Source organism: Pipistrellus kuhlii, unplaced genomic scaffold (assembly GCF_014108245.1).
Source record: "Pipistrellus kuhlii isolate mPipKuh1 unplaced genomic scaffold, mPipKuh1.p scaffold_m20_p_59, whole genome shotgun sequence".
NCBI lineage: Eukaryota > Metazoa > Chordata > Mammalia > Chiroptera > Vespertilionidae > Pipistrellus > Pipistrellus kuhlii.
In genome coordinates, this window is record NW_023425561.1 from 1,002,414 (window position 1) to 1,027,744 (window position 25,331).

Below are 25,331 nucleotides of genomic sequence, written 5' to 3' on the forward strand. Positions count from 1 at the left end.
TAACAACTCCCAGAATTCCGTAAGTAAGAGGAAAAGGAGAGTTAAGAATTAGGAAATAAAGCACACACATACCCATCCTGTGGAGGAGTCCCATCCAGAGAACCAGCTCATCCCTGCTCTGAATAAATCTGGGTCACCATAGGAACTGGGGAGCCGTTTGGGCCTCACAGAGGGCCACCTGCTCAGGCTGCATCTCACAGCGCTGCCCCCAGGGAAAGCCCCCTCTGTGTTTTATTTTCCAACTAAGACACACACCCCCACACACTCATAGCAGAGAACAGCTGAGCCAGGAGGAGCTGAAGAAAACAGCTTTTTATTTGTTACTATAAGAACCAATTACAGAATCAACGTTTAAAAAATGGACAAAAGGTCTTTATTTCTGAGAATTGGCGTACAAAAGGCGGAGGGGACAAAGGGAGGGGAGGAGAGAGTGAGCATGGGCTGGGTTTGATGCCAGCTTAGGGGCCTCAAACTATTTAGCAAAGTCCGGACACCGGACAGGAAGAGAAAGCCCCAATTAGGAAAAAGAAAAAGAATAGACATGGCAGTGCACGTCCCCGCCCCCAACCAGGTGTCTGTTTACTCTTCCCCTCCCGTCCCCTTTCACAAAGGGAGGCAAAATTTTTAAAAAATTAAAAAACCCTCCCCCTAAAACTGTCCAGGACAGTTGTGGGTCCTATTCCGAAGAGGCCGTGCCCAGCAGGGGCCCAGCCTGCAGTCCGCCTTCCCTCACCAGACGGGGGCAGCAAGGGAAGGAGCCAAGCCCTGAGGTGGTGACACCAGAGGGCGCCCACTCCCTCCAGAACACACACAGGCTCCCTCCTTCCTTCCCTCCCTCCCTCCCTTCCTCCCTCCGACACTAAAGAGAAGGGAACCTGGGTGAACTGGGCACCCATCCTCTAGCTTCCAGCCCCCCTCCCTCCCCCGGAAGTTCAGTCCTCCAGGACAATGGGCTCATTGGTGCTGGCAGGATGTGAGGGTGCAGGCAGAGAGACTGGGGGCCTCACTGCTATCAGCGGTGGCTTCACCTTCAGGGGCAAGTTGGGCCTGCGGGCAGCTCGCCGCATCTCCAGGTGAGTCAGAGCTTTCCGAAGGGCCCTGGCCCGGAAGAGAAGAGGGGAGTCCAGAAGGCGAAGACCCCCGAGTTGCAACCCCACATTCCACACTGCAATTCCTCCAGCCGTTCCTGCCGGCACCCCTGGCCTGCGCCCAGTCTCCCTGTTGCTGGCCCAGCTCTACACTCCTATCTCCCACGCCACCAGCCTGGGTTGCCAACTTCTCGGCCCGCTCCCATGGCGGGCTCCTTACCTGCTATCTTTTTTTTTTTTTTTTTTTTTTTTTTTTTTATATAGCAAAGGTGGAAATAATTTATTGAAGATCAAGTAGTACAGACTCCCTCGAGGGGATAGGGAATGAATCTCAAAGCATCGATTCCCACGTGGGGTGGGGGGAAGAGTCCCCCTTACCTGGTGTCTTTTGTGGCCACAAACACCACAGGATTGGGGGCATCAGCGGGGTTTAGTTTCTGACGCTTGGCTGCTGGCTGGGAGCTCGAGCGAATCCCTGAAGCCAGAGGCCGTCCGTTGGCAGAGAAGGGAACCCCTGCCCCTGCCATCTGAGAGAGGGGAGAGCACCATGAGGGGACTCTCCTCAGACCCGGGCATAAACCAAAGCCCCCCAGCGCGGCCCGCCCCGGCCTCACTCACCGTCTCATAGGCCCGTTTCACCATGATGCCCCCCAGGGCCCGGCTCTGGGTCAGCTGGTTTCTGTTGATCGGTGTCTTGGTACCCCGAGGTGTTTTTGGTTTCAGAGGTGCCTGGGCCACTGCGAGGTAAAAAAAAAAAAAAGAAAATTAAATAATGTGCCTTCTTTCTTTTCTCTATGCAGGTTCCTGGGCATCCCTGAGAGCAGTGATGGGGGAGGGTCTGGCAAGCAATTACCAGTACAGCTGACCCTTAAACAATGTGGAGATTAGGGGCACTGACCCCACACAAGTAAAATATCCCCAGACAGCTTTTTCTTAAAATATATTTTTGTGGATTTCAGAGAGGAAGGGAGAGGGAGAAAGAGATAGAAACATCATGCGGGCATATCCCCAGTGGGGGGTGTGCAAGAGGCAGCTGATTGATGACTCTCATCGATGTTTCTAACTCTCTCCCCCTTCCTCTCTGTACAAAATCAATAAAATATATTAAAAAAAAAAAAAAAAAAAAGAGAGAGATAGAAACATCAATGAGAGAGACTCATTGATCAGCTGCCTCCTGCACGCTCCCCCCTGGGGTTTGAGCCGACAACCTGGGCATGTGCCCTTGACCAAAACTGAACCCGAGACCCTTCAGTCCACCGGCTAGGGCACCCATATAGCTTTTGAGTCCCCAAAAACTTAACCCGTATTTCAAAAGTCACACAGGAGTGTAACCTTGTCAAATCAGTGTGGTCATACTGGATAGCTCATGAGAAAGCATTATTAATCTGCAAGAGCACAGTTTGCTAAGACTAAATCTTAAGGTCTGAATGGGAAAGAAAAAAGCGAGGGGAGAGGAGTTTCGACAGTAAAAGGACTGCGAGCCTGACACCAGCCTAACTGGTTCCCCTGCCTGTACCCACCCGTACCCAGTCTGGTTCTCGTCACATACCCAGATCCTTGACGATAGTTGCTAGGGGCAGCCGCACCAGAGGGTGAATCTTCAGTGGAGTCTTGGCGGCCTTAGGCAGTCGGATGGAGCCTGGAGAGAGGGTGGGAGCTTCTGAAGGGGCCGATCTATTCCGGCCTCTCCTGGGCCAGGGGCCACGTCTGCATCTTAAACCCCTGCGCCTACTCTCCCCGCTGTCATGGCACACCCAGACACACCGGCCCTGGTCAGGCAACCCCAAACCGCCACCAGCCCGGCACTCCTGCTTACACTCTGCCTTGATGGCATTGGCATTGATGGGGGCATAGGGGCGCCGAGCAGCCCTCCTCGGCTGTAACAGGTCCCTGCACATGCGTCTGGCAAGACGGGTCAGCTTCGTGGTCTGGAGCAGGAATGTCTGCCTGTTCTTGGCCAGCAGCTTGGCCCGGTTGGCGCTGGTCGTATAGGGGGAGAGACTTTGGGCTTCGGGTCTGGACAAATGACCCCTCGAGTGTGGCTCCTGGGAGAACACAGGGAAACACAGATGGACGCCGAGGCTCCTTTCTTCCCTCCTCTGAAGAGGGCTACTCAGTCCTGCCCTCCCCTGCACATCAGCCACCCCACCTATGGAGCTGGCTGTTCTGGCCTTCACCTAAGTCCACACCAATATGCCACTCTCCTCCCCTCCTGCTCCATCAGTCCTTACTGTTGTGGCCCGAGCAGCGCCCTCCAGCTGGGTGGGGGTCTTCAGTCCCCCGTACTTCTTCCAGTAGATCCAGCAGGAAGCACAGAGGCGGCACTGCATGTTGGGGGGGCCCCAGGCGTACCACTGAGCAGACTGTGTGGCTGAAGAGCAGAGGAGGTGGAGGTTGGATGGGGGAGGGGCGTGCCACCTGAGCCCTCAGGCTCTTGGGTGGGGCAGACCCTCCCCACCCCCAGCTCCCTGGCCCTCCCGGGACTCACTGTGGCAGCTCTCGCAAGTCAGGCCCTTCTGGAATCCTGCGCCATTCATGCCAGGCTTTGAGCCCACGGAGATGATCTGGTTAGGATTTGGTTTGGTGCTAACGGGCAGGAGTGGGGAGAAGAGGAAAGAATTCCAGGAAAATAATGTCTCCACCTCGTCTCTATAATAACGTGGCCCTGCCTCCTGCCCACCCTCATCGCTGAGGGCGGGAGGGGAAGAGGGGGAGCCCCGCCCGCCTCACTCACTAGGTGGGGATGTAGACCTGTTTCAGTTTGCTGTCTGCTTCCGCAGCCTTCAGTCTCTTCTGCAGGGAGGGAGGACAGAGAAGGATCAGAGAGCATCTCAGCAGGAGGCCTCCGCCCGCCTCCGGCCCAGGCCGTACCTGCTGAATGTAGCGGTCTGTGGTTTTCCACATGTAATAGAACTGGACTATGCTGGCCAGCGACTTCCAGGGCAGCTAAGAAGGGCAGAGGGAACACGGGTGAACTCACGTCTGGCCCCAGGTCCTAGTGCCCTCACCTGCTGTCTTCCGCCTCCGAGCCCACCCCCCTCACTTACAAAGTCCTGGCGAATGTCATTGAAGTCCTTGCCGTACTTCTCCAGGGCCTCCTCAAACAGCATGGCCTCCGAGGCAGACCACTCCTCCATCTCGTCCCGGCACAGCACAGGGCCCCCCTGAGGCACCAGCGTGGACATGGCCTTGGCCAGGTCGTAGCCGTTCCTCTGCAGTGTGTCCATCGCGTGGAACTACGGGCAGGCAGGAAACCATGCTGATGACCGAGACCCTCAGCACGCTCTCCTGCTGCTTTCAACAACTCACTCATTCAGAGACACCCCCGCCTGTCCCAGGCTCCCAGTCCCCCCACCACCACCCGCGCCTGCTCACCAGGGTGATATCCCGAGAGGCAGCAGCCGCACTCATGTGCAGGCTTGGCTGCCGGATGGAGCTGCTGCAATCCAGGGCTCTTGCGAAGGTGCCCACCGCGCTGAGAGAGAAACGGAGGCGTCAGGAGAAAAGCAAGCAGGAGTGGCTGTGGAGCTGAGCTGGGGAGAAAAGAACAGCCCCCGTGCCCAAGGGAGAACAATGTCCGACGCAGAACACCGCCCGTCTCTTACCCACCCCCACCCCCACCCTCACCCTCACCGGGCCACCACGAGGAACTGGTCGATCTGCCGGTCCGTCAGGGGGTTGTCTGGGTCCCAGACCTTCATCTCCATCTTCTGCTGGTTCCGGTTATCGGACTCTCCTGAGGAAAGGGCACCGGCGTCAGCAGGGAGAGAAGGCAGAGGCGGTGGAACCCCAGCAGGAGGTGAAGGCTGGGTGCTGACGGGTTCCATCAGGCACCTCGACGACCCTCAGACGTCTCTCCCCACTGTGCCTGCCCCTTCCAGCTCCGAGGCTGCATTCCGTCAGGGTCGCAGCCCAGAGCAGGCAGACCTGCCCGGCACACGGCTCAGACCCTGACGGCAGCGAAGCGGCAGCCACACGCCTGTCCTCTGCTCACCCTCGGCCAGGCGGTCTGGGATCTCAGCTTGGTATTTGCACCCAACACGGATCTCCCCCTGGTCGGCGAGCAGCGTCTTCTGCACAGGGTCGAACACCAGGGAGTAGAAGAAGCAGTCCTGGGGGGAAGGGAAGGGGGTGAACGGGCAGCAATCCTCAGGGCAGGGCCCGTGTCTGCAGAGTCTCCAAAGCACGTGGCCTGGAGCCCGAGCCTCCTCAGTCCTCTTTCCTCCTGCCTCTTGGGGAAATGCCAGCCCCCCTCACCCAACACCTCTTTCTCACCTCCTTTTCCAGATACTGGCTCAAGATATCTGTCTCATTCAGGAGGGTCACGCTGCATTTCCCACTAAAGAGAGGTCAGAAGACTCTGGGTGAGCACCTTATCCCAGCGTCCCGCACACCACCCTCCTCTCCGTCCCCCAAAGCAGTGCTGCTGGCCGGGCCTGCTGTCCCGTACCGGATGTGGGTGGCTGGCAAGGACTCAAACTGCCGAGAAAGAAAAAGCTCCCGGTGCTTCAGCTGATGTCGCTGCTGCTCCGACACCCCTGGCTGCTTTGACTCCTCTTCAAACTCCCCTGGGAGAGGAAGGAGGACGGCACCGAGTCAGAACCCACCCAGAAAGCAGCAGCCTAGCCCGGGGCAACGGGTCCTGTCTCGGAGGGTTTCCTGGCACTCCCAGGCCTCTGCCTTCCACACCCTCACCGGCCGCTCTCCCCAGCTCCCATCACTGAGGCTCGTAGGGAAGAGCTGTTGGGGACAAAAGCGCCACCGAAGTACATCCCACACCAGGTGCCAGGCCAGCAAGAATGTCTTGTCTCTTTCTCACTAACGACCTGAGGTCCAGAAACATGTAAGATGAAAAAGCATCGCCCCAGGTTACTTCTCACACTTCCTCTTTTTCGATTTCTTAAACACCACCCAGTCCTCACACCCCTCACTGCCCACGTGGATAAGCTTGTGGGGCTTTTAAGGGCAGTACCTTTCAACCCAGTGTCAACATCCCCCCCTCCCCCCCCAGGGAGCTGCCACTGGCCTGAAACCTTGGTGGAAAGGGTTAAGCTGGCTGGGTGCCAGCTCGTGGGCGGGACAGAAGAGCCAGGGGCCCAGATGCAGTGGTGCATTGTTCCCAACCACAGGGAGAAGGTGGGGGGGTGCAGCAGGCTCCACCCCTCGCCTGTGAGCTCCGGAAACCCTGTGCTAAGGGAAGGGGGACCACACCCCCCCACACCCCTTCTGATTGGACAAGGCCAAGGTCAGCCCCTGCCAGATGGAGCTGGAAACCCCAGAAGGCCAGAGACCTTGTTAGGCCCAGCTCTTCTGTAACCCCTTCATGCCCAAAGCAGCCTGAAATATGGAAAATAATTTAGGAAGGAGGAACAGGAAACAAGGGAAAGAAAGCCAAAGCAGGAAAGAAAAGAAATAAAGAAAACTGGGAGAGATCATGTTTTTGAAAGAAGACGAAAGCATAAAGAGAAGGATCTGGAGGGAAAGGAAACGGTGTGAAATGGAGCGAAGGGGGAAACAGGAGATAAGAGAGAGGGAAAAGGGCAGGAGAACTTCCTTTGCCTCTTACACTGTCCCTTCCATGTAGTCTCACCACCTCGTGGTCACACAGTAAGCCTGCTCCCCTATTGTGCGGGCTTCCACGGGCCATCTCCTCTTCCTCACCTTGACCTTGGTCACCGGCCTTTGACCCAACAGAGCCAAACTGCCCGGAAGAGTCCTGCTTCTCCAAAGCTCCCCCCACCCCACCCCACCCCCATGTACACACGAACACCTCAAAACAAGAATGTAAGTAGACACTGCCATCCCTCTAACTCACACCTCCACACGCACACTCCCACACAGGCCAGGGCCTGGCCCTCCTTACCGTGGTCCCGCCACCCTGCTGCAAACCCCGACGTGTAAAGACAGGCCTCCCTCCCAGACCAGGCACCTCCCACCCCCAAACGCACTCCCTGCCTTGGGCATGCTACCAGGAGAGACACCTGCAAGGGCATGCCCAGGCCTCAGGCCGTGGGGGGCGGGGGGCAGGGAGGGGGGGCCCAGACACTCACTGGCATTGCTATCAGCCAGGCTGTTGAGGCTGCTGGAGATGTCCCTCCGCCGGAAGAGGCACACCACCTTGGCCTCCACGTTTCCATTCGCAGTCTGAGAGGGGAAGGGGAAGCGGTCGGTGAAAAGCAGAAAGGCACCGACGAACAACTGTCAGTACGTTCCTAAGGGAGGCGGCAAACGCTCCGACATTATAAATAAGGGCACATGTTTGCGAACAGACCTCCCAGCCCTTTCCTCCGCCCCCAGGGAGAGGGTCAAGTCCATTTCCCACGGAGCTCTCAACGGCCTTTCCCCAACACACAAACGAATGAATGAATATGAATGGGTCCTGGGGTTAGAGACCTCCGCGGGCAGGGGCCCCGCCGGGGGGCGGCGGCGGCCGCTCCGCTCACCTTGTTGAGCTCTTCAATCCGCCTCACCAGGTAGGGATTGCTGGAGGAGTTCTCAAAATAGACGTAATCTGCGGGCGGGGGAGGGGAGAGCCGGGAGATCAGAGGAGGAGCGGGGGGTGGGGGGGGGGGTTAGACCGGCCTGGGGGAGGGGCGGGAGGTAAGGGACCCTGGAAAGTGGAAGTGGGGAGACTAAGAGAAAATAGCGGATGGCCCCCCCACCCCGACCACCTAGTTCCAAAGTCAGATCTTTCACTCAAAAGTGAGCCTTAAGTTAGGAAGGCGCAGGGGGCGGCCTGGAGTCCCAACTCAGCGCTGGGGCTGGCCCCCGGGCTCCAGCGCTGAGCCGAGTGGCAAAGCGACCGCCCCGGCCGGCTTGTCAGCTCCCGCGGGACCCCGTCCCCCGAGCCGGCTCCCCGACGGGGGCCCCTTCGCGGCCGGGCTGCTGCCGGGCTGCCCCAGCCTCGGGGAGCCTCCGGGAACCACGGGTCCCGCAGCCTAGGCGACCCGCTCCCCGCTCCCCGCTCCGGTTCCGGGCCGCGCTCCGGACCACGCCGCCCGGGCCGAGCCTCTCGGGTCCCGACTCCCACCACTCCCGCCCGGGGCCCGCAGCCCCTGCCCGGTACTCACCCCCCACCCGGTACATGTTGGCCGCCATGGCCGTTCCCGCCGCCGCCTCCGGCCGCACAAAGGGCCCGGGAGGCTCGGGGCTGGGGCTCGGCCCGAGGCGAAGGCCGGGCACGGAGCGGGCGCCGCGCGGAAGTCTCGGTCGGGCACGCGCAGCCAGCACCGCCGCCGCCTCAGCCGTCGCAGCTCATCTCCGCCCGCCGCGCAGCGCCGCCGCCGCCGCCGCTCCCGCCGGCCGCCGAGGCCGCGCTGCCGCTCGGCTTCTTCCGGAACGGCCTCGGTCGCGGCGGCTCGGGCCCGTCCTCGCGGAGCCGCTCCAGACGTTGGGCCCGCGGCCTCGGGCTTCGCCTCCTTCCCGAGCGCCTTCGGCCGACGGGAGAACAAGGCGGGCGCTCGGCTAGGGTCGCGGAGTGAGACCCCGGCGCTCGGCCACTTCCGGAAGCCGCTCGGCTGTCTCCGGCCGCCGCGGGCCGCGCTCGGCTATTTCCGCCGAGGCCCCGCCCCGCCCCCGGGGGCGGCCCCGGCTTAACCCTGGCCACGCCCGCCGCCCCGCCCGCCCGCTGCCCGGCGCAGCGCGGGGTTATCTGCGAGCGGCTCTGCCTGCCGTTTGCACGAGCGGCCCGCGCGCGCTCCCCGTGCTCCCCGTCCCCACCCCCTCCCCAGCCGAGCCCCACAAAGGCACTGGGAGGCGGCTTTGCTTTCGGTTTATTGCTCCCCCCCCCCCAGGCGGCGGGAACCGGGGCCCAGGCTGGGGCGGCCCGGCGCAGCCAGCGGGTCTGTACAGTGCGTGCTGGGGTGCCGGTCACCCCCTCCCGGGGAATGCGCGATTGGGAATGTCTCCAAGTCGAGGAAGAGGTCGGCCCCTGATCCCGGGGCGGAGCTGGGCGGCAGGGCCCGTGCGGGTTCCGTTCCACAGCGGTCAGACGTCCAGAGACGAGGCCGGGGACAGAGACGGGGTTCGAGAGGGCGTGGCGGGGGGCGCCGGCCCCGAGCCCCCGGCGCCCAGCACGCGCCACTGGAAGATGCTGGCGTCCTTGCCGCCCAGCGAGATGAGGTGCGAGTCGTTGTGGGTGAAGCGGACGCTGGTCACGTGGCTGCCGTGGCCGCCGTACACGAGGCTGGGCGCCTGCGGGGGAGGCGGGGGAGTTGCGGCGGCTGCGGCGCGGCGGGCCGCCCTCCCCCGGGCCCGGCCTCACCTTGGCGCGCGCGCACGGGTACTGGAAGAGGTGCACCTTGCAGAAGTCGTCCGCCACGGCCACCACGCGCTCGTTGTGGGAGCGGCACAGGGAGTTGATGTCCGTGCCGTCCGAGCCATCTGGCCACACGCCTGTCGGCACAGCGGCTGCTCAGCTCAGCCCGGCCTCCTCCCCTCCTGCCTCCGCCCACAGCCCGGAGCCTCACGCTCGGCTCCGGGTGCTGCTCCGGCCGCCCACCCGCCACGTTCCCGGCAATCCTTCCCTCCCGGGGAGCGCAGCGCCTCCGGGCCGGGCCTGCTGGCCGCTGGACACCCGCCCCTGGTCGCCGCCCAGCAGGCCCGGGCCGGGCAGGCCCCGCCGCCCTGTGTGCGCCCCGCTCACCGTACACGTGGAAGCCCAGCACGCAGGTGTAGGTGGCCCACTCCCGGTCTCGGTTGTCATAACGATTCCTCTCCAGCTTGCAGCCTGCAGCCACGTTCCCTGGAGAGAGGGCGCCCACCCGGCTCAGCCCTCACCCGGCCCTCGGTGGGGAAGAGGCGGGAGGGCCTGGCGGGAAAGGCTGACGGAGGCTGTGGGCCGTGGCCTGTGATCTGTCACGGCAGCAGCCCTCAGCCCGGAGCAGAACCCAGCTCCCCCTCCCCTCGCCCCCCTGCTTCCTGCGCTGGCAGGCCTCTCCCCAGATGCGCAGCCCCCACACCTGCCCTCCGCAGCTTTTCCCAGTCTTTTCTTAGTACGTTTTCAACTCCTTGTGGGAAAAAGAGGGTATAAAACTGTGTGTGGTTTTTTCCCAAATCAATTGCTCCTATGTGTATAATTCCGACTCCAACCCCATCTCCCTGTCCCCATGTGACAGCCCCTCCTCCCCGAGCTCCCCACATATCCTTCCTGCCTTCGAACCTGGAGCCCACACACACACGGCGCACCCCAGTGGCCCTCTCCCCATGCCCACCCTGTGGCCACTCACAGTAGAGGATCTCATAGTCCCCAGAATTGGACATGATGAACTTCCCGTCCTTGGACCAGTCGAGGTGAGTGATAAAGCTGGAGTGACCCTGGGGGGAAGGGTCAAGAGACTGAAAATGGAGGCCCCGGTCCCATCCCCTAACCCCCCCTAAGTGCACTGGGCCGGTTGAGGGGTTTCCCTGCCATGGCAATGCCCCACCCGCCACCCCAGCTTTCTTACCACACAGCGGCCAACGCGGCTGGACTTGGCACCGTCACTGGAAACACTATAGATGTAGATCATGTTGTCATGGGAACCAATGGCCAGGTGCAACCCATCTACAAAGACAGTCACTCAGAGAGGGCGGGGCCGGGGCCGGGGCTGGGCCGGGGAGGGAGGGGAGGGGAGGGCTCCCACCTGGGCTGTACCGAACCACCGAGAGCTGCTCGTTGCCATCAGTGATGTCGGACACGATCTCTCTGGTCTCCGTATCCAGAACCAGCCACCTAGAGGGAGGGGTCGGAGGCAGGTGTGAGGACACCCGTCCTGGGCAGCGCGCTGACAAGCTGGAGAGACTCCAGGACACCCAGAGAAAAGCTCCGAGGCAGGCAGAAAGGCCCACTGCGTTCTTGTTTCCCCTTTTTCTTTTTAATCCTCACCATTGGTGTTCAGAGAAGGGAAGGGAAGAGGAGGAGGGGGTAAACATCGATGTGAGAGAGACATCGATCGGTTGCCTTCTGAAGGCACCAAAACAGGACGAGGACGGGGCCAGGGATCGAACCTGCAACCCAAGTACATGCCCTTGACTGGGAATCGAACCCGTGACTCTCAGGTGCACAGGCGATGCTCTAACCACTGAGCCACCACGCCAGCCAGGGCCCCACTGCATTCTGACACTGGGCAATGGGAAGGGGCCATGGGCGGGTAAGAGCTGAGGAACTTCCGATGCTGTCGCCAGAGCAAGGAAAAGGGCTGGACTACAAGAGCCTCCGGCGGGGGGGGGGGGGGGGGGGGGGGGGGGGCGCGATGGCAGCTGCCCCCGGAGACGGGAGCCCAGGCTGCAGGGAGAAGCGCTGAGGACCAGGAAGGTGCAGTCGGGGCTTGGAGCTGCCAGTGATCACGCTGCTTCACGCACACGCACACGCACACGCCGTCACCAGGAACCCTTCCTATCCCCCTGCTTCCCGGGCTCCCGCTCACCTCCCCGTGTTCAGTCCCACAGCCACCACCGCCCCGCTGGGGTGGAAGTCAGCACAGAGCCCCGTCTCCTGAGGGGAGAAAGGGGGATTGAAAAAGACGCCTTTCTAGCGAGGGATCCCATCCAAGACAGACGCCTGGTCACCCCCAGGAGGGCGGCGTGCAGGCAGCGTGTGTGCAGGCAGAGCCTGGCGGGCAACACTCAGAACCCTGAGCCCCCAGGCCTGAGCCGGGCGGGGGAGGAACCGACCTTCACTGGGTGGGCAGGGGAAGAGGTGGGGGCGGGGTGGGGGGGTACTGGAGGCAGCAGCACAGAAGGAGGAACATTTAGTGGCCTTTCCAGGACACACCGGCTGCCTCCAGGGAGCAGGAGGAAGGGGTGCTGAGGAAGGCGTGGGGGCGTCGCTGGGGACCAGCTCTACCTTGAGGTCGATGCTCCAGGCCAGCGCGTGGGCCTCCCCGTCCCACAGGCAGAGCTGGCGGTCGTGGCCGCAGGTGAGGAAGCAGTTCTGGAAGGGGTGTGTGCACAGCCCCCAGAGCTCGTCCGTGTGGCCCTGCAGAGGAGCATGGCTGTGACCCCTGACCTCCCACAGCCCCGCCCTCCCGCCCCCACAGCCCTCACCCCCACAGCCCTCGGTCCCCCCACCTGGATCACGGGGGAGAAGCCCTGGGCCAGGTCTCCCCGCAGCAGCGCGTTCTTGGTGGTCCCCACCAGCAGCTCGGAGCCTGGCCCCTCGGCGATGGCCCGCACGGCCCCAAAGTGCTCAGGGATCTGCCGTGGGGTCAGAGAGTCAGGGGGCACGGCCACTCCTCCCTCCTCCCTCCCTCCAGCCCAGCCCTCACCTCAGCCTCCTGGAGGGCCACCAAACCGGGCCCCCACTGCACCAGCCGCCGGTCCCGCCCGCCTCCGCTCAGCACGGTCCCGTCCCGCCGCAGACACAGGGCGAAGATGGAGCCTTCGTGAGCGTGGGCCTGAGCCACGATCCCATAGGTCTCTGTGGGCGGAGTCCGGGGTGGGTCAGGCCCTTGGGGTGCAGGGCAGTGGGGGGGAAGGGGGCAGTAACTCCCAGCTGCCTGATGCCTACTGGTTCCGTCTCTGCCCCGTCTACAGACTGGACCACTGAGACTCAAAGAGCTGAAGCCCCTTCCTAAGGCCAGACCATTTGTGGCAACACTGGGATTTGAACCCAGGACCTGGCAGGCCCCAAAGCCCCAGCCCTCTACCTTTCTAGACGGTCCCCCAGAGAACTATCAATCCGCAAGGTAAAAAAAAAAAAAAAGAAAAAAAAGAAAAAAGTGTGTGTGGAGGGAGCCACAACCCTCTCCAGTTCCCATAAACCCTCTAGCGTAGGGGTGTCGAACTCAATCAGAGAAGGGGCCAAAATCTAAAAATCCAGCCTAAATCTCGGGCCGAATGGTTTACTGAACAGTCATAAACTGTCATTGTGATGGAAACGCAGCGGAGTGCAGTGATGACAGCGCGGTGCGGGCCACATTGCAAGGCCTGGCGGGACGGATTTGGCCCGCGGGCCTTGTGTTTGACACATGTGCTCTAGCGGCTACACTTCCCAGAAGCCACCCCACCACACACCTTTGGCTCCGCCCCGGCCTGGAGTCTTGGCATCTGAGAGGCTCCGCCCCCAGGTGAGAATGTTGCCCTCCGAGTCCCCAGTGAGGATGTCTCCCTCCGGGAGGAACACGAAGCAGGGGATAAACTTGGGTTTCTTGTATTTCTAGGGGAGACAGGAGGTCAAAGGGCAAAGACCAAAAGTCACGGGGCCACTGGGAGCCGGGTGGCATCGGGGTCTCCAGGCCTCAGACCACTACTTCCATCTCCGCTCTGCCCTCCCCCCTACCCTGCACCCATCCACACCTCACCCCAAAGACACCCTGTTTCCGCGTGAGGGTCCCATTCCCGGGAGCCCCCACGGCGCCACTCCAGTTCCAGAAGTGGACGTGGGACTTCCCGCTGGTGACGATGCAGCTGCTGTCTCGAGGGCTGAAGCCGACGGCCAGGACGGAGTCATTGGTGCTCTGAAGAGGAGACACTGGATTCAGCCACCCCCGGCCCGGAGCACCCTCATTCCCCTGGACTCTCTTCCTCTGCCTCCTGACCGCGGGTCTACGGAGTCCAGAATCCCCGGGGCACCCCCCTTCCACACCCCGGGCCCCGAAGAGCAACTACTGTTAGTCCCCCGCCTGCCTGTCATCATCTCCTGTGAGGTCAGAACTCCTGCTGTCCCCACTCCTCAGCCTCACAGAGGGGGCGGCTGGCCCAGGTGACAGGCAGAAAGGAAGTGACAGAGGGATAAGTCTGGACTCTCAGCCCCACCCCCCTCCCAGCTCGGGGGGGCACCTTCAGGCCACCGGGCCCCCCACCTTGATCTCAGCCAGCTTTGTGCCGCGGCTGCAGTCCCACACGGATAGCATGTGCTCGTTGGAATCGTCCACCACGCAGAGAAAAGCACCCTGATCCTGAGGGCGGGACACGCGGGAGGGGCCGAGTGAGGACCAGGGGTCTGGGAGGGCACGGTCATTGGGCAACACACAGCATCACAGGTCGGGAGGGAAGGAGAAGGGACACACGTCCCTCTCTCAGGAGAACCGGCTGGGCAAGGTTCCGGCAGGCCAGGGGGTCTGAGACTTCCTGGTGAGGTGCAGGAAGGGGCTCCCGGACAAGGAAGACGAGGGCCCAGCTCACCACCACGGAGAAGGCCAGGGCCCCCACGCCCCGCTCGAAGGCCCCCAGTCCGATCTCCTGCAGCTTCAGCAGCGTCTCCGAGTCCCACACGTGCACCACGGGCTGCAGGGGCTGGAGCGGGGGAAGGGTCAGGCGTGGGGAGGAGAGCTGGCCTACGTACGGGGTCGTCCTCCGCCTGGCCTCACCTTTCCATCCTTATCCACTCCGGCTGTCTGTCCCGAGGCCACACGGACGCCATCAGGGTGGACGGCCAGGCTATGTGGGGGAGCAGATGCTCTGAGGAAGGGGGGCGGGTCTCTCAAGACCCCCCAGGCCGCCCCTCTCCTCTCTCCTGCTACTCCATGCCCGCCCAGGCCCTCTGTCTGCCAAGCCCAGCACCCCCACCCCAGGCTGCCCACCGCCCGGCCCAGGCCCCTCACCATCGAACGCAGTCCGTGTGGCCCCGGTAGTGTCTCTGGCCGCCGCCTCCAGGCCCCCCGGGGCCTCCCCCGGGCCGGTACAGCACCACCACGCAGGCGATGAAGTAGACCACCTCCCCAGAACGCAGCACGAACAGGTTAGAGCGGGAGTCGCGACCCCTGTACCCGTAACTGGAGTGGGGGTCGCGGTCAAGGAAAGGGTCAGGTCAAGGGCAGGATGAGGAAGGGAGGAGGACAGAGCTTCTGGCTGGCAGAGGATGGTAAGGGAGGACTCAGGGGGTTCCCCGTCCCTGCAGAGCCAGGAGGAAACCATAAACGGGGGGAGGAGGGGTCCCCAAGATGGGAAAGATGGCTCCCAGGGGCCTGGAGGGGGCAGGATACACCCAGTCAAGGCTGAGGGTCTCCGGGGGTGGGCCGCTGGGCAGCTCCTCAAGGCTGCGGATGCCAGATGGGATGTACATGGTAATTGGGCGGCCGCGAAGGAACATCTTCACTGAGATGCCTTCTACAGAGAAAAGGGGGGTGTCAACCACCACCCTGCAGCCCCCCTCCAGGGAAGCCAGAGCAGACCTCTCCCCACCAGACCTCACAGGTCGCTCCAAAGTAGCTCCTGGGGCTCTAGCCCAAACCCTAGCTCTCTCATGCACATTCTTCCAGATGCTTCTGTGCTTACCCAGATTGTAATTGCTCCTCCGAGATCCCGAACCCCCGGGGCTGGAGAGGGGGTCTTTCCCCCCACGGCTGCGGGAAGCAGAAAAGCATGGGGTTGGGGTCGGGTCCCGAGATGGACGTGCAAAGGGGCCGAGCACAGAGGGAGGCCACTGGAGGCCACAGTCACCCCGAGGCACGGTCTGCATGGTGGGCGTCCAGCCCTGGAGGAGACGGACTCCCGGCTCCCCCTAAGGCATGAGCCCCGGCCACATGGCCTGCAGAGGCGATGGCGGAAGGGAATCCAGAATGCCCCCCAGCCCTGCCCTTCGGGGCTCTGGGCCCTTATCTCTCAGGAGGAAAGTAACGAATTCCGGAGATCACTGTCATGGGTGGTGAGGCCTCTTCCGAGAATGAAGGCGAGACCCAGGGCAGGGCTAGAAGGAACACTGGATGTCCTGAGGCCTGGCCACACTCAGACAACTACGCTCAGCCCCTGGGATTTGCCTCAGTCTCAGTGTCCTGCTGGAGAAAGGGGCGGGGCCGAAGCTCTGCGGAGAGTCACCCAGGGAGATCATGGAAGCTTCTGGAGAAGCCTCTTGGCATCTCCAGAGGAACATGGTGACAAGGAGGAAAGAGCAAGGAGCTAGGGTCAGGGAGAGTTGAGTTGGAGTCCTGCCTCTAGCTGTGTGGCCCCAGGCAAATGACTGACCCTCTCTGGGCCTGGTCCTCACCTGGACAATAAACAGCATGAGACCACCTACCCCCAAAGGATGCATGGGACTGAATGAGAGGGAGGTGGTCGAGGACTTAGCACAGTGCTGGCTCCTTTCTTCCTGTTGGGCAATGAGGCCCCCACCCCACCCCACCCGGGGAAGGTCAGAGCCGGGGCCTGGGTGGGGCAGGTTGGGGAGCCTCGCCCACCTCTCCGTGCTCCCTGACCGCAATAACAGGTTGGCCGAGGACGCTGCCTTCCGGGAGAGCTTCTGTCGAGGCCGCTCGCAGGGAGACGAGGAGGAGGAGTTCCTCCGGGCCCTGACGGGAGCAGTGAGCGGTGAAGGTCATCCCCTCGAACCCTGCTCCGAGGTCCTCCCTCCCCCCTCCAGCCTCGGCCACAGGACACTCACGTGTCAGTGCACTGGGGGGACTGGACGAGCCTGAGGATGCCCGGGGAGCCAGCGCCCCCGGGGGAGCCAGCGCCCCCCGGGGAGCCAGCACCACTGCTGCTGCTGCCCCCTCCCTCAGACTGGGTTCCACCAGGCTCTTCACTGCCCCCCTGAGGGGCCGGGGGCCCGTTGCTCAGGCGGGGGGTTGCCAGGGACGCCACCATCTCCAGCTCTGTCTCCGTCTGGGTGCCTCGGCTCACCAAGGAGGGGCTGCACGGGGGTGGCAGTGCTGCGGGGGCTGCAGGGCTGTGGAGGAGACAGAGGATCAGCCAGATCCGCTGAGGCCCCGGAAGGAGGACGAGGAGTGACAGCATGCATACCTGGCCCCAGTCGGAGCAGTCAGGCCAGGATCCCGCAGGGAGCTGGGGGGGTCCTGCAGGGAGCTGGGGGGCGCCTGCAGCCGAAGCAGGCGAAGGGCCTCGGCCAGGGCTGCCTTGACCAGCTCCATCTCCTTCTCCTGCACCTGGAGCCGCCGGCTCAGGGCCTGCAGGGCCTGCTGAGCAGGGCCCTCGCCTGGGGAAGGGGAAGGGGAAGGGGAAGGCATGCTCAGGAGGTCCGCCACCTGGGGGAGGCTGCCCGGCTTTGCATGCGAGCAGGAGGCTGCAGCCCGGTCCCAGGCTGCCCGGAGGGAGGAGACGGCGGAGGACCCGGAGCCTCCTGCTGGCGGGCCGCGAGGAAGCTGGCAGGGCGCCTTTCCTGCCGCCGTCCAGGCCTCCCTCCGCAGGCAGGGCGGCCCGGGAGCCGGGGAAAGCGGGGAGACCTGCCACGGGGCGTGGGAACCGCAGAGGGAGCCGCGGAGCCGGGGAGGGACCGGGCCCACCCAGAGCGAGCTCAGGCTGCAGGGCAGGCGGGAGCCGGAGCGGCAGCCCCGGGGCAGAGCGGGGACACAGCGGGGACCGGGAGAGGAAATGCGGGGTGACAGGAGCGGGCACCGCGGGGCAGAGCCACGGGGAAGGTCCGGGGTCACAGTTGGGGGTCAGAAGTACAATAAAAAGACACGAAATGCCCGCAGCAGAGGCCCAGGTGACCCGGGGACAGGGCCGTCCAGGTGCGGAGGGCGGGGTGGGGGTGGGGTGGGTAAGTCCGGAGGGACGGCCGCAGGGCCCCCGGGACCCGGGGAGCGCCCGGGGGGCCGGGCAGGACGCTCCAGCCCCGGGCCGCGGAGCACGCGGCGCCCCTGGACGGCCGTCGGGCACCAGCAGCGCCGGACCGGCCGGCCGGGCGCTCCGGGAAGGGGCTCGCCGCCCGCCCGCCCCGTACTCACCGGGCCCCCCGGCGCCATCCATCCGGCCCCCGGGCTGGCTCCGAGCGGCGGCGGCGGAGGCGGCGTCTAAGGCGCGGGGGCCATGGCCCGGGGGCGGGGAAGGGGAAGCACCCCGGGGCGCGCGGGGCGCCGGGCCACCCCCTGGGGGCGCTGTCGGGCTCGAGGAGAGGGGCCGGAGGGGGCGGGAGCGCGGGCGCGGGCCCGCCGGGGCCTCGGGCTCTCCCGGGGCCGCTCCGGGCTCCCGGGGGTGGAGTGGCGGGGCCGTCGCGGGCCCCAGCGCCGCCGCACAAACAGGCGCCGGACGCGGAGCCGCCAGGAAGCGCGGGAGGGGGGGCGGGCCCAGGGGGGGCCGGGCCGCCCGGTAACCCCTCCCTGTCCGGGCCCCGCGGCTCAGCACGGGGCGGGGCCAGCCCGCTGACCCCCCCTGGCCCCGTCTGGCCTCCGCTCCCGGGCCCTTCCGGGATCTCCGCCCCCGGGCTCCCTGGGGACTCGTAGGGCGCGTGGACATCGAGGTCTCCGCCCCCCGCCCTCAGCCCCCAGCCCCCCGGGGCCGCCGGCCAGCCCCTCCCCCTTCCGGGAGGGGCCGGGGCGGGGCGTTCCCCCGGGGGCACGGCCGAGGCATCCCGAATCGGCTCCGGCGGGGCCGGGGCGCCGGGCGACCCAGGCTGGGGTGGGAGGGCTCCCAGGGTATTGGGGTCAGGATGGCATTAGCCCAGCTCAAGCCGGGCTGGGCTGACTCAGCGCCCTGCCCGGGCAGCCCGTCCCTGCCAGCCCGTCCCCGCCAGCCCTGCTCCTCCCGGGCAGAGATGGGAGATGGCGCCCGTGCTGCCCCTGGCGCTGCCGCCGCGGCCCCGCGTGCGCCTGGCGCAGGGGCTCTGGCTCCTGTCCTGGGCGCTGGCGCTGGCCGGCGGCCTCACTCTGCTGTGTAGCGGGCACCTCCTGGTCCAGCTGTCGCTCCTTCGCACCTTCCTGGCTCCCTCCTGCCCGTTCGCCGCGCTGCCGCAGGTGGCCCTGGCGGCGGGCGCCGCGGCTCTGGGCACGGGACTGGCGGGCGCAGGAGCCAGCAGGGCCAGTTTGGACGCAGCGCAGTACCCGCCCTGGCGCAGGGTCCTGGGCCCCCTGCTGCTGGCCGGCACCGCGGCGGGTGGCGGGCTGCTGGTCCTCTCCCTGGGGCTGGCCTTAGCTCTGCCTGGCAGTCTGGACTCCGGGCTGGAGGAGGGCCTGGGCGCTGCCATGGCTCACTACAAGGACACAGAGGTGCCGGGACACTGCCACACCAAGCGGCTGCTGGATGAGCTGCAGCTCAGGCACCACTGCTGCGGGCGCCGTGGGTTCAAGGACTGGTTTGGGGTCCAGTGGGTCAGCAGCCGGTACCTGGACCCCAACGACCATGATGTGGTTGAGTGAGTGACTTGCTGCTCTCCTCCTCCTCCTCTCCCATCCTTTAAAACCCCACCTCACCCAGACAGGCACCAAATAGAGCTTAGTGACTGAGAGAATGAGTGACAGCTCGGCCATGATTGAGCTGCGTGGCCCAGGGCGCGTTAGCGAACTCCTCTGGGCCCGAGTCTCGTCTGTAGGAGGGAGAAGGTACCAGTGTCTGTCTTACCGAACTGCTGCGAAGACAAATGCATAGCGCATGCTTGGCACGTAGGAAAGCAGCTGGAAGTGTGTCCCTCTCCTTTTCCCCTTCTCACTCTGTGCTCCAGCTCCTCCCCAGGCCTCCATCTCCAGACACCCTCACACCCTGCCCCTCCGTTTGCAGCCGGATCCAGAGCAACGTGGAAGGCCTCTATCTGATTGACGGAGTCCCCTTTTCCTGCTGCAACCCCCACTCACCGCGGCCTTGCCTGCAAGACCGGCTCTCAGACCCCCACGCCCACCCCCTCTTCGATCCCCGTCAGCCCAACCTAAACCTCTGGCCTCAGGGATGCCACGGGGTGCTGCTGGGGCACCTGCAGGGGCTGGCGAGCACGCTGGGCAGCATGCTGGCCGTCACCTTCCCGCTGCAGGTGAGTCCGCAGCGCCTGAGGCCTCCCTCGCCTGGACCGCCTCACTGCCCCCGACCCTGGGGCCCTGCACCGCTGGCCCTCACCCACCTCCTCCCCTTGCTTCCCCCAGACTGCGGTGCTCCTGGGCCTGCGGTACCTGCAGACGGCGCTGGAGGGGCTTGGAGGAGCCATCGATGGGGAAGGGGACGCCCAGGGCTATCTCCTTCCCGGGGGGCTGAGGCACAGGCTGAAGACGGCCTGGCTGCAGGGAGGGGCTGCCCGCAGGCCAGCACCCGGGGAGGCCCCTCCCGAAGAGGCACCGCCCACGGAGGACCCACCTGAGGCCTAGTGGCCTGGAGCTGGGGTTGGGGTCGGGCAGAGGGGAGAAGGGCCCATGGTGGGGAGGGGTGTCCCTGGGATCAGAATGAAGAACAATTAGCAAGCTGGACGGGGCAGGAGAAAAAACAAGGGTCCGAGGGCCTAGCCCCTGTGGCCAGAACAGCCCAGAAACAGAACCCCCAGCGTGGTGGGAAGCGGCCCAGGAAGCGCTGGAGATGCTGCCTTGCGGACTCAAAAGAAGCTTCTGGACTGAAGCCGCTGGTCCCCTCCTCCAGGGGGCGCTCCTGAGAGCATGGTTTCCGTTTGAGAGAAGCCAGGCCAGGGTTTGACCCGGTGAGAATCAGAATGCGAGACGCAGACTAATAAAACGCAGAAGATGAGAGGCCCCTCAGGTGGAGATTTTTTATTCTGGAGGTAGGAGGGGTCAGCATGCTCAGGTGGGGAGGGTCCAGCCCAGCTCCTCCAGCCCCACCCCCGCCCCCTGCATGCCCAGCCCCAATAAGTTACCCAGTTACTCAGCGGCCCTCCCTCCTGAGTCCGTCTGTCCTCCTGCTCCGCCCCAGACAGGGCTGACCCGGCTCAATACAAGGGCTGCTTGTCCCCAGCTGTGGGCAGTGCCACACAGCGGGCTGGGGGAGGGGAAGCAGCTGGGCTGAAATGGCAGAGGGGCCGCCCCGCCCCTGGCGCTGAGGGGTCGGGTCGTGGAGGACCGCACCCGGCCCCACAGGCCTGTGCGAAACGGTCGTCGGCTGGGGCGTCCGTCACACCTCCACGGCGGGGTCTGAGCCCCGGCCCTGCCGCTGCAGCTGCTCCTCCTGCTTCATCTTGGGCTTCTCCGTCCGCGTGTGCCACACCAGAACCTGTCCCGGGGGCCTCCCGTTAGAGCCAGGCCCCTGGGGCACGCCCGCTCCGCACTGGGGAGCCTCGGGCCCCTGAAGTGGGGCCTTAACCCCCTAACCTCTGTGGGCCGTCAGGTGCCCAGGCCGCGGGGAGACAGATGGCAGGACCCCACTTCCCTTCTCTGGCTCCCCGCGGCCTTCAGGAGCGTAAGCAAGGTGGGAGCTGAGTTCCGGAGGGTCCCTCCTGCCCAAACACCTGCCCTGTGATCCTCACCCCACTTCTCCCGCCCCCCGTCCCCCCGCGCTGCGGGCCCACCTCCGTCCTCTTACCCGGGTGCAGTTGGCAGCCCGTGGCTCCAGGTCCTTGGGGTCCACCAGGTGGCTCAGGAGGCTGCTCTCCAGGTGGCCCCGGGGAGCGGTGGCGTCAAACTGGGCATCGGGCTTGGCCAGCAGCAAGGGCAGGGCCACGGCAAATCCCGCCATATCCACGGGGAAGGGCCGGTTGGGCTCCCACGCCGTGTGGAAGCCCACGACCCGGCCGTCCTGTACCCGCGGGCCCTCGAATCGCAGGCCGCCCACCAGCCCCACGGGCCACACGGAGACGCCGCGGGTCCAGCGCATCTGACAGTCAGGAGACAAGAAACAGACGGTGGCCCAGGGCACAGGCAGCAGCTGGGCCCTCTGCTCCATGCCCCCCCTCCTCCCCCAACAGCCCAGACTCAGCAACAGGGACAGCCAGCGCCCCTTTCCCGGCCCCTCCCCGGGGCTCACCTCCTCAAAGAGTTCCCGGCTGTAGGTGTTGTCATCGTCGGCAAAGTACACAACCCCCCGGATGCCCGGGGGCGGAGGGTCCTTCTCTCCCCCCACAGCGCCCCCTCCACTCCGCAGCCAGTCCAGAGCCCGGTTCCGTTGCTCTACGCCGCGGGGCCGAACCCAGCCCGGCTCGCCCTCCCGGAGCCTCTGGGCCTTGGGCGTGAGCACCGCCAAGTGCGTGAAGAGGAGGCCGGAGGCGGCCAGCAGCCTGGACACCAGCGGGGTGGGGCCCTCCGCGTCCTCCACCAGCAGCCAGTGCAGCCGGGGCACCAGGCTCAGGGTCTGCGACAGTCGCACCAGCTCGGCCTTCTGCACCAGCCTGGAGGGCGAGAGGCAGCAGCAGGGAGAGGGGAGGCATCAGCTGCCACTCCAGTCGGCAGACACAGCTTCTCCCGACCCCCTCCTGGCATCCCAGGGCCTTTCCCCAACTTCACAGGGACGCTCACCTGCCCTGCCCTCCCCCTCATGTCTGCCACCCACCTCCCCCTGGGAGACACCCTGGGAAGGAATGCCAGGTTTGTAATTAGGGAGACATCGGGGAAACGGCTCTCTTTCCCCCAATCGCAGTTTCCGGGCTGTCACATGGGAATAACTGGACGCTACAAGGCTGTTTTGGAGATTAAAAAAGATAGTGATTTCCTGAAACAGCGGTGGGACCAGGCGCTTTTCCTTCTGTGCTAGGGTTTCCAGGGACAGGGATCCAGGAGTACCCTGACCCTCTCCTCACCAGGGGGCGATGGTTTATCCTCCTTTAGACAAAGAACTGGGAGGTGGGGCCCGTGTGTGTGTGTGTGTGTGTGTGCGTGTGAGTGAGTGTGTATGGAGGGGGAGAGGTCTAGAGCCGCCCGTGCCTAGATGGCTCAACCATCTGATTCCAGGGAGCAATCAGCAGGCCCTTTGGCGGCAGATCCAAAACCACAGCTTCCCACTTGCTCTGTATGAGTAATAAAGGCTACATTTTCATTAAAAACAAAAAAAAGCACAGCACTGAGCCCTGCAACTTGTGGTTCCATGCGATTCCTGGTCAGGGCACATGCCTGCCTGACACTCCAACCAGCGGAGCCACACCAGCCAGGGCAGGACCAATCCCTTGTCTACTTCAGGCTACACAGGGGTTCTCAAACTTTCTCACCAAAGGATCCCTAAGGAGAGAGAGTGCACTCCGTGGCAAGCTCCAAATTGCTTTGAAATGATATTGTTCTCTCTTAACATTTCTCAGAGATTTTGTATGCTACTTCATCGTACACCCCTATCTCTTTGAGTGGAAAATAACCATTTTCCCCACACATTTCTGAGTCAAGATGTGGCTCATTTCTCCTGTCATTTGGCATGCTCTAGCTTGAGAAACATCCCCTAGCCCAATGCCTCCCCCAAATCCTCTCCATCAACCCCAACCTCTTGGCCCGTGCAAGCCTCTCAGGTGCCCCAGAGCCCATACCTGGCATAGGTGGGGGTAACAACATAGATAGTAGGCAGGGCCTCAGGCTCAGGGGGCTGGGCAGGGGCAGGGGCAGGGCGACGGAGATCAGCTTGCAGCTGGGAAATCCTCAGATCCTTCTGGCGGAGCTGCTCTGCTGCTGCCCGCAGTGGGGGGAGGCAGTCACATGGCTGGCCTGGTCCAGGGAAGCAGGGCAGGGGCAGAGAACGGAAGCACAGTCAGTAACCCAAAGGCCCATCGTGTCATCCCTCCAGCCAGTGCAGGCATCGCCTTACAGCTTCCCAGACAGACAGCCTTCTGCACCTCCGGGGTGGGAACCCTGTCAGCATCCCCTCTGCAGCTGCCAGAAACCCCATCTGTCACCGTTTCATTGGGATGCTGAGCTGATTATCTGCCTCCATCCCTTCTCCCGGCTGGTTCCAATGTTGCCTTCTGGAGTCATAAAGAGGTCTGTCTCCCTGACCCAGGTCAGTCTCAAATACCTGAGGGTCAGCGGCGGCCCTGCCTGGAAATCCCTCCGCTGGGTTAAACTGACCAGTTCCGTTATTGGACAGTTTTTATGGAGTGCTCCTCCCGGGAGGCGCTGCCCCGGGGGCCGGGGATGCCTCAGGGAACAAGGCGGGCATGTTCCCTGCAGGAGGCGGCCACTGAGCAAAGAACACTGCCAACTGTGAGCGGGCCTGGAGGAGGCGGACCGTTAGAGCAGGAGAGAGAACCAGAAAACAAGCAGCAGCGTTCGCTCCGCGGGGCCAGGGAAGGCCGTGAGGCGGGGACCCCTGCGCGGAGCCTGCGGGTTGCGCAAGCGGAGGCCCCGCAGGAGGGAGCGGGCTGACAGCCGGCAGAGGTCGGGGCGTGCGGGTTCGGAAACTGTCACCCGCCGGTGAGGCCGGGGCAGAGCGGGCCAGAGGGTTAGGAAACGGGTGACCGCGCGGGGCCCTGGACGCCGGGAAGGGGCCTGGACTGCATCCGGGGTGCTTCCAGCGAGGGGCCTGCGCCCGGCGGCCGCGCCGGGAGAAGGGGGCCCGCACCCGCTCACCCCCAGGCGGGGAGCTCCCGCCCGCCCCGCTCACCGAGCTGCACCAGCGCGTAGAGGAGGCCGGCGATCGACACCAGGAAGTAGACGAGAAACACGTTCTTCAGCTTCAGCTTCATGGCCGAGCCGCCGCCGCCGGCGACCGGGCAGGCGGGGTCCCGCAGGGCCAGGGGGTCCCGCAGGGCCAGGGGGTCCCGCCCCCGCCGGACAGCCTGCAGGCCCTGCCCCGGCAGCGGCTCCGCCCCGCGGCCCGCCCACCCCGCGCTCCCCGCGACCCGCTCCCGGGAACTGGGGCTGGGGAGCCGGCCCGCGCCCACATCCGGTCAGTCTGGAACACCCGCACTCTCCCGGGTTCACTTCCGGTCCCCCCGCCGGGTTCTGGGAACCGCGGGGGTCGGTGACGTCACATCCGGCGTGTCGAGCTGTCAGAAGCCGGTGGGAGCACGTGGGCGGGACTTCGAGGCCTTCCCCTGAACTGCCGCCCTGCGCCCGGCTTTTCTCCTCTCATTCACAGCCACAGACACCTGCCGCGGAGTGATGGACATGCAGGGCCTGTCTTGTGCTCTAGATCCGTCTCCCATGATCCTCGCTATGATCTTAGGAGATACATGGTATTTTCCCAATTCATAGATACGCAACGAGGATTGACAAAAGTTACGTGTCACCATAAGAAACATCCAGGCTTGCAGAGAAGTGTTGTGAGTTGATTTGAGCCAAACTGTCCACAATTGCCAGGAAGCAACATTTCCATGAATTGAGAAAATGCTCCAGAGAATGGCAGTCTTGCATCTTGTTTTATACATCACTGTCAGAAGACATAAGGGGGTTACCTGAAACCTACTGCTGATAGAGCAGGGAGGCAGGAGAAAGCAAGATGAGGAAACTTTTGGGATTGAATAAAAAGTGAAATGATAGCCCAGCTGGTGTGGCTCAGTGGATAGAGCATTGGCCTGTGGACTGAAAGGTCCCAGGTTCAATTCCCAGTCAAGGGCATGTACCTTGGTTGCAGGCCCATCCCCAGTGGAGGGCATGCAGGAGGCAGCTGATTGATCATTCTCTCTCATCCATGTTTCTATTTCTCTATCTCTCTCCCTTCCTGTGAAAAATCAATAAAATATATATTTTTTAAAGTAAAATGATAGCCGAGACCAGTTTGGCTCAGTAGTAGAACGTCAGTTTGGGGACTGAA

General features: G+C 63.9%; 4 protein-coding genes across 11 annotated transcripts; 1 reads left to right on the forward strand and 3 right to left on the reverse strand.

The window, feature by feature from the left end:
* Nucleotides 1-350: 350 nt before the first annotated feature.
* Nucleotides 351-8,614, reverse strand: MTA2 (metastasis associated 1 family member 2). Of its 2 annotated transcripts, none has more exons than XM_036417257.2 (18): nucleotides 8,159-8,613; nucleotides 7,532-7,599; nucleotides 7,139-7,232; nucleotides 5,539-5,656; nucleotides 5,364-5,427; nucleotides 5,083-5,200; nucleotides 4,722-4,824; nucleotides 4,464-4,563; nucleotides 4,136-4,324; nucleotides 3,960-4,034; nucleotides 3,823-3,881; nucleotides 3,577-3,674; nucleotides 3,320-3,459; nucleotides 2,905-3,133; nucleotides 2,638-2,727; nucleotides 1,707-1,825; nucleotides 1,467-1,615; nucleotides 351-1,098 (listed from the first exon to the last, which is right to left on the reverse strand). In XM_036417257.2, exons 1-18 carry the CDS (start codon nucleotides 8,184-8,186, stop codon nucleotides 933-935), a joined length of 2,007 nt encoding a protein of 668 aa, XP_036273150.1. In that variant the 5' UTR covers nucleotides 8,187-8,613; the 3' UTR covers nucleotides 351-932. The 2 variants fall into 2 exon arrangements, with proteins under 2 accessions (XP_036273150.1, XP_036273151.1); XM_036417258.2 differs by lacking the exon at nucleotides 351-1,098 and adding an exon at nucleotides 1,127-1,308 and having other exon boundaries at nucleotides 8,159-8,614.
* Nucleotides 8,615-8,847: 233 nt separating this feature from the next.
* On the reverse strand, nucleotides 8,848-18,145 carry EML3 (EMAP like 3). Of its 5 annotated transcripts, none has more exons than XM_036417240.2 (22): nucleotides 17,690-18,145; nucleotides 16,785-16,938; nucleotides 16,387-16,674; nucleotides 16,184-16,294; nucleotides 15,285-15,352; nucleotides 14,993-15,116; nucleotides 14,612-14,782; nucleotides 14,378-14,447; nucleotides 14,193-14,303; nucleotides 13,871-13,966; nucleotides 13,370-13,525; nucleotides 13,083-13,224; nucleotides 12,335-12,486; nucleotides 12,138-12,263; nucleotides 11,914-12,045; nucleotides 11,495-11,562; nucleotides 10,712-10,800; nucleotides 10,535-10,632; nucleotides 10,316-10,403; nucleotides 9,733-9,831; nucleotides 9,352-9,482; nucleotides 8,848-9,281 (listed from the first exon to the last, which is right to left on the reverse strand). In XM_036417240.2, exons 1-22 carry the CDS (start codon nucleotides 17,709-17,711, stop codon nucleotides 9,075-9,077), a joined length of 2,703 nt encoding a protein of 900 aa, XP_036273133.1. In that variant the 5' UTR covers nucleotides 17,712-18,145; the 3' UTR covers nucleotides 8,848-9,074. The 5 variants fall into 5 exon arrangements, 4 of the variants coding, with proteins under 4 accessions (XP_036273133.1, XP_045430058.1, XP_036273132.1 ...); XM_045574102.1 differs by having other exon boundaries at nucleotides 10,316-10,392; nucleotides 10,535-10,580; nucleotides 16,387-16,671; nucleotides 16,746-16,938; XM_036417239.2 differs by having other exon boundaries at nucleotides 16,387-16,671; nucleotides 16,746-16,938.
* B3GAT3 (beta-1,3-glucuronyltransferase 3) lies at nucleotides 12,436-24,491 on the reverse strand. Of its 3 annotated transcripts, none has more exons than XM_045574110.1 (6): nucleotides 24,180-24,491; nucleotides 23,110-23,284; nucleotides 21,630-21,990; nucleotides 21,189-21,479; nucleotides 20,735-20,879; nucleotides 12,436-12,447 (listed from the first exon to the last, which is right to left on the reverse strand). In XM_045574110.1, exons 1-5 carry the CDS (start codon nucleotides 24,259-24,261, stop codon nucleotides 20,781-20,783), a joined length of 1,008 nt encoding a protein of 335 aa, XP_045430066.1. In that variant the 5' UTR covers nucleotides 24,262-24,491; the 3' UTR covers nucleotides 12,436-12,447; nucleotides 20,735-20,780. The 3 variants fall into 3 exon arrangements, with proteins under 3 accessions (XP_045430066.1, XP_045430065.1, XP_036273179.1); XM_045574109.1 differs by lacking the exon at nucleotides 12,436-12,447 and adding an exon at nucleotides 14,961-14,974; XM_036417286.2 differs by lacking the exon at nucleotides 12,436-12,447 and having other exon boundaries at nucleotides 20,409-20,879.
* On the forward strand, nucleotides 18,340-20,405 carry ROM1 (retinal outer segment membrane protein 1). The gene is made up of 3 exons (XM_036417285.2): nucleotides 18,340-19,092; nucleotides 19,455-19,701; nucleotides 19,811-20,405. Exons 1-3 carry the CDS (start codon nucleotides 18,503-18,505, stop codon nucleotides 20,027-20,029), a joined length of 1,056 nt encoding a protein of 351 aa, XP_036273178.1. The 5' UTR covers nucleotides 18,340-18,502; the 3' UTR covers nucleotides 20,030-20,405.
* Nucleotides 24,492-25,331: the final 840 nt, after the last annotated feature.

Bases quoted from the DNA above. Each gene is read 5' to 3' on its own strand.
- MTA2 (XM_036417257.2), bottom strand. From the start codon at position 8,186: ATGGCGGCCAACATGTACCGGGTGGGGG. The intron at 7,233-7,531 runs GTGAGCGGAGCG...TTCCCCTCTCAG, and splicing joins GGATTGAAGAGCTCAACAAG to ACTGCGAATGGAAACGTGGA. The intron at 4,564-4,721 runs GTGAGGGTGAGG...TTTCTCTCTCAG, and splicing joins CAGTTCCTCGTGGTGGCCCG to CGCGGTGGGCACCTTCGCAA.
- EML3 (XM_036417239.2), bottom strand. From the start codon at position 17,711: ATGGATGGCGCCGGGGGGCCCG. The intron at 16,939-17,689 runs GTGAGTACGGGG...CCCCTTCCCCAG, and splicing joins GGATGGCGCCGGGGGGCCCG to GCGAGGGCCCTGCTCAGCAG. The intron at 14,448-14,611 runs GTGAGGGGCCTG...TCCCCCACATAG, and splicing joins CACACGGACTGCGTTCGATG to CCTGGCCGTCCACCCTGATG.
- ROM1 (XM_036417285.2), top strand. From the start codon at position 18,503: ATGGCGCCCGTGCTGCCCCTGGCGCTGCCGCCGCGGCCCCGCGTGCGC. The intron at 19,093-19,454 runs GTGAGTGACTTG...CTCCGTTTGCAG, and splicing joins AACGACCATGATGTGGTTGA to CCGGATCCAGAGCAACGTGG. The intron at 19,702-19,810 runs GTGAGTCCGCAG...TGCTTCCCCCAG, and splicing joins CCGTCACCTTCCCGCTGCAG to ACTGCGGTGCTCCTGGGCCT.
- B3GAT3 (XM_045574110.1), bottom strand. From the start codon at position 24,261: ATGAAGCTGAAGCTGAAGAACGTGTTTCTCGTCTACTTCCTGGTGTCG. The intron at 23,285-24,179 runs GTGAGCGGGGCG...TCCCTGGACCAG, and splicing joins CTACGCGCTGGTGCAGCTCG to GCCAGCCATGTGACTGCCTC. The intron at 21,991-23,109 runs GTATGGGCTCTG...CTCGCCCTCCAG, and splicing joins GTTACCCCCACCTATGCCAG to GCTGGTGCAGAAGGCCGAGC.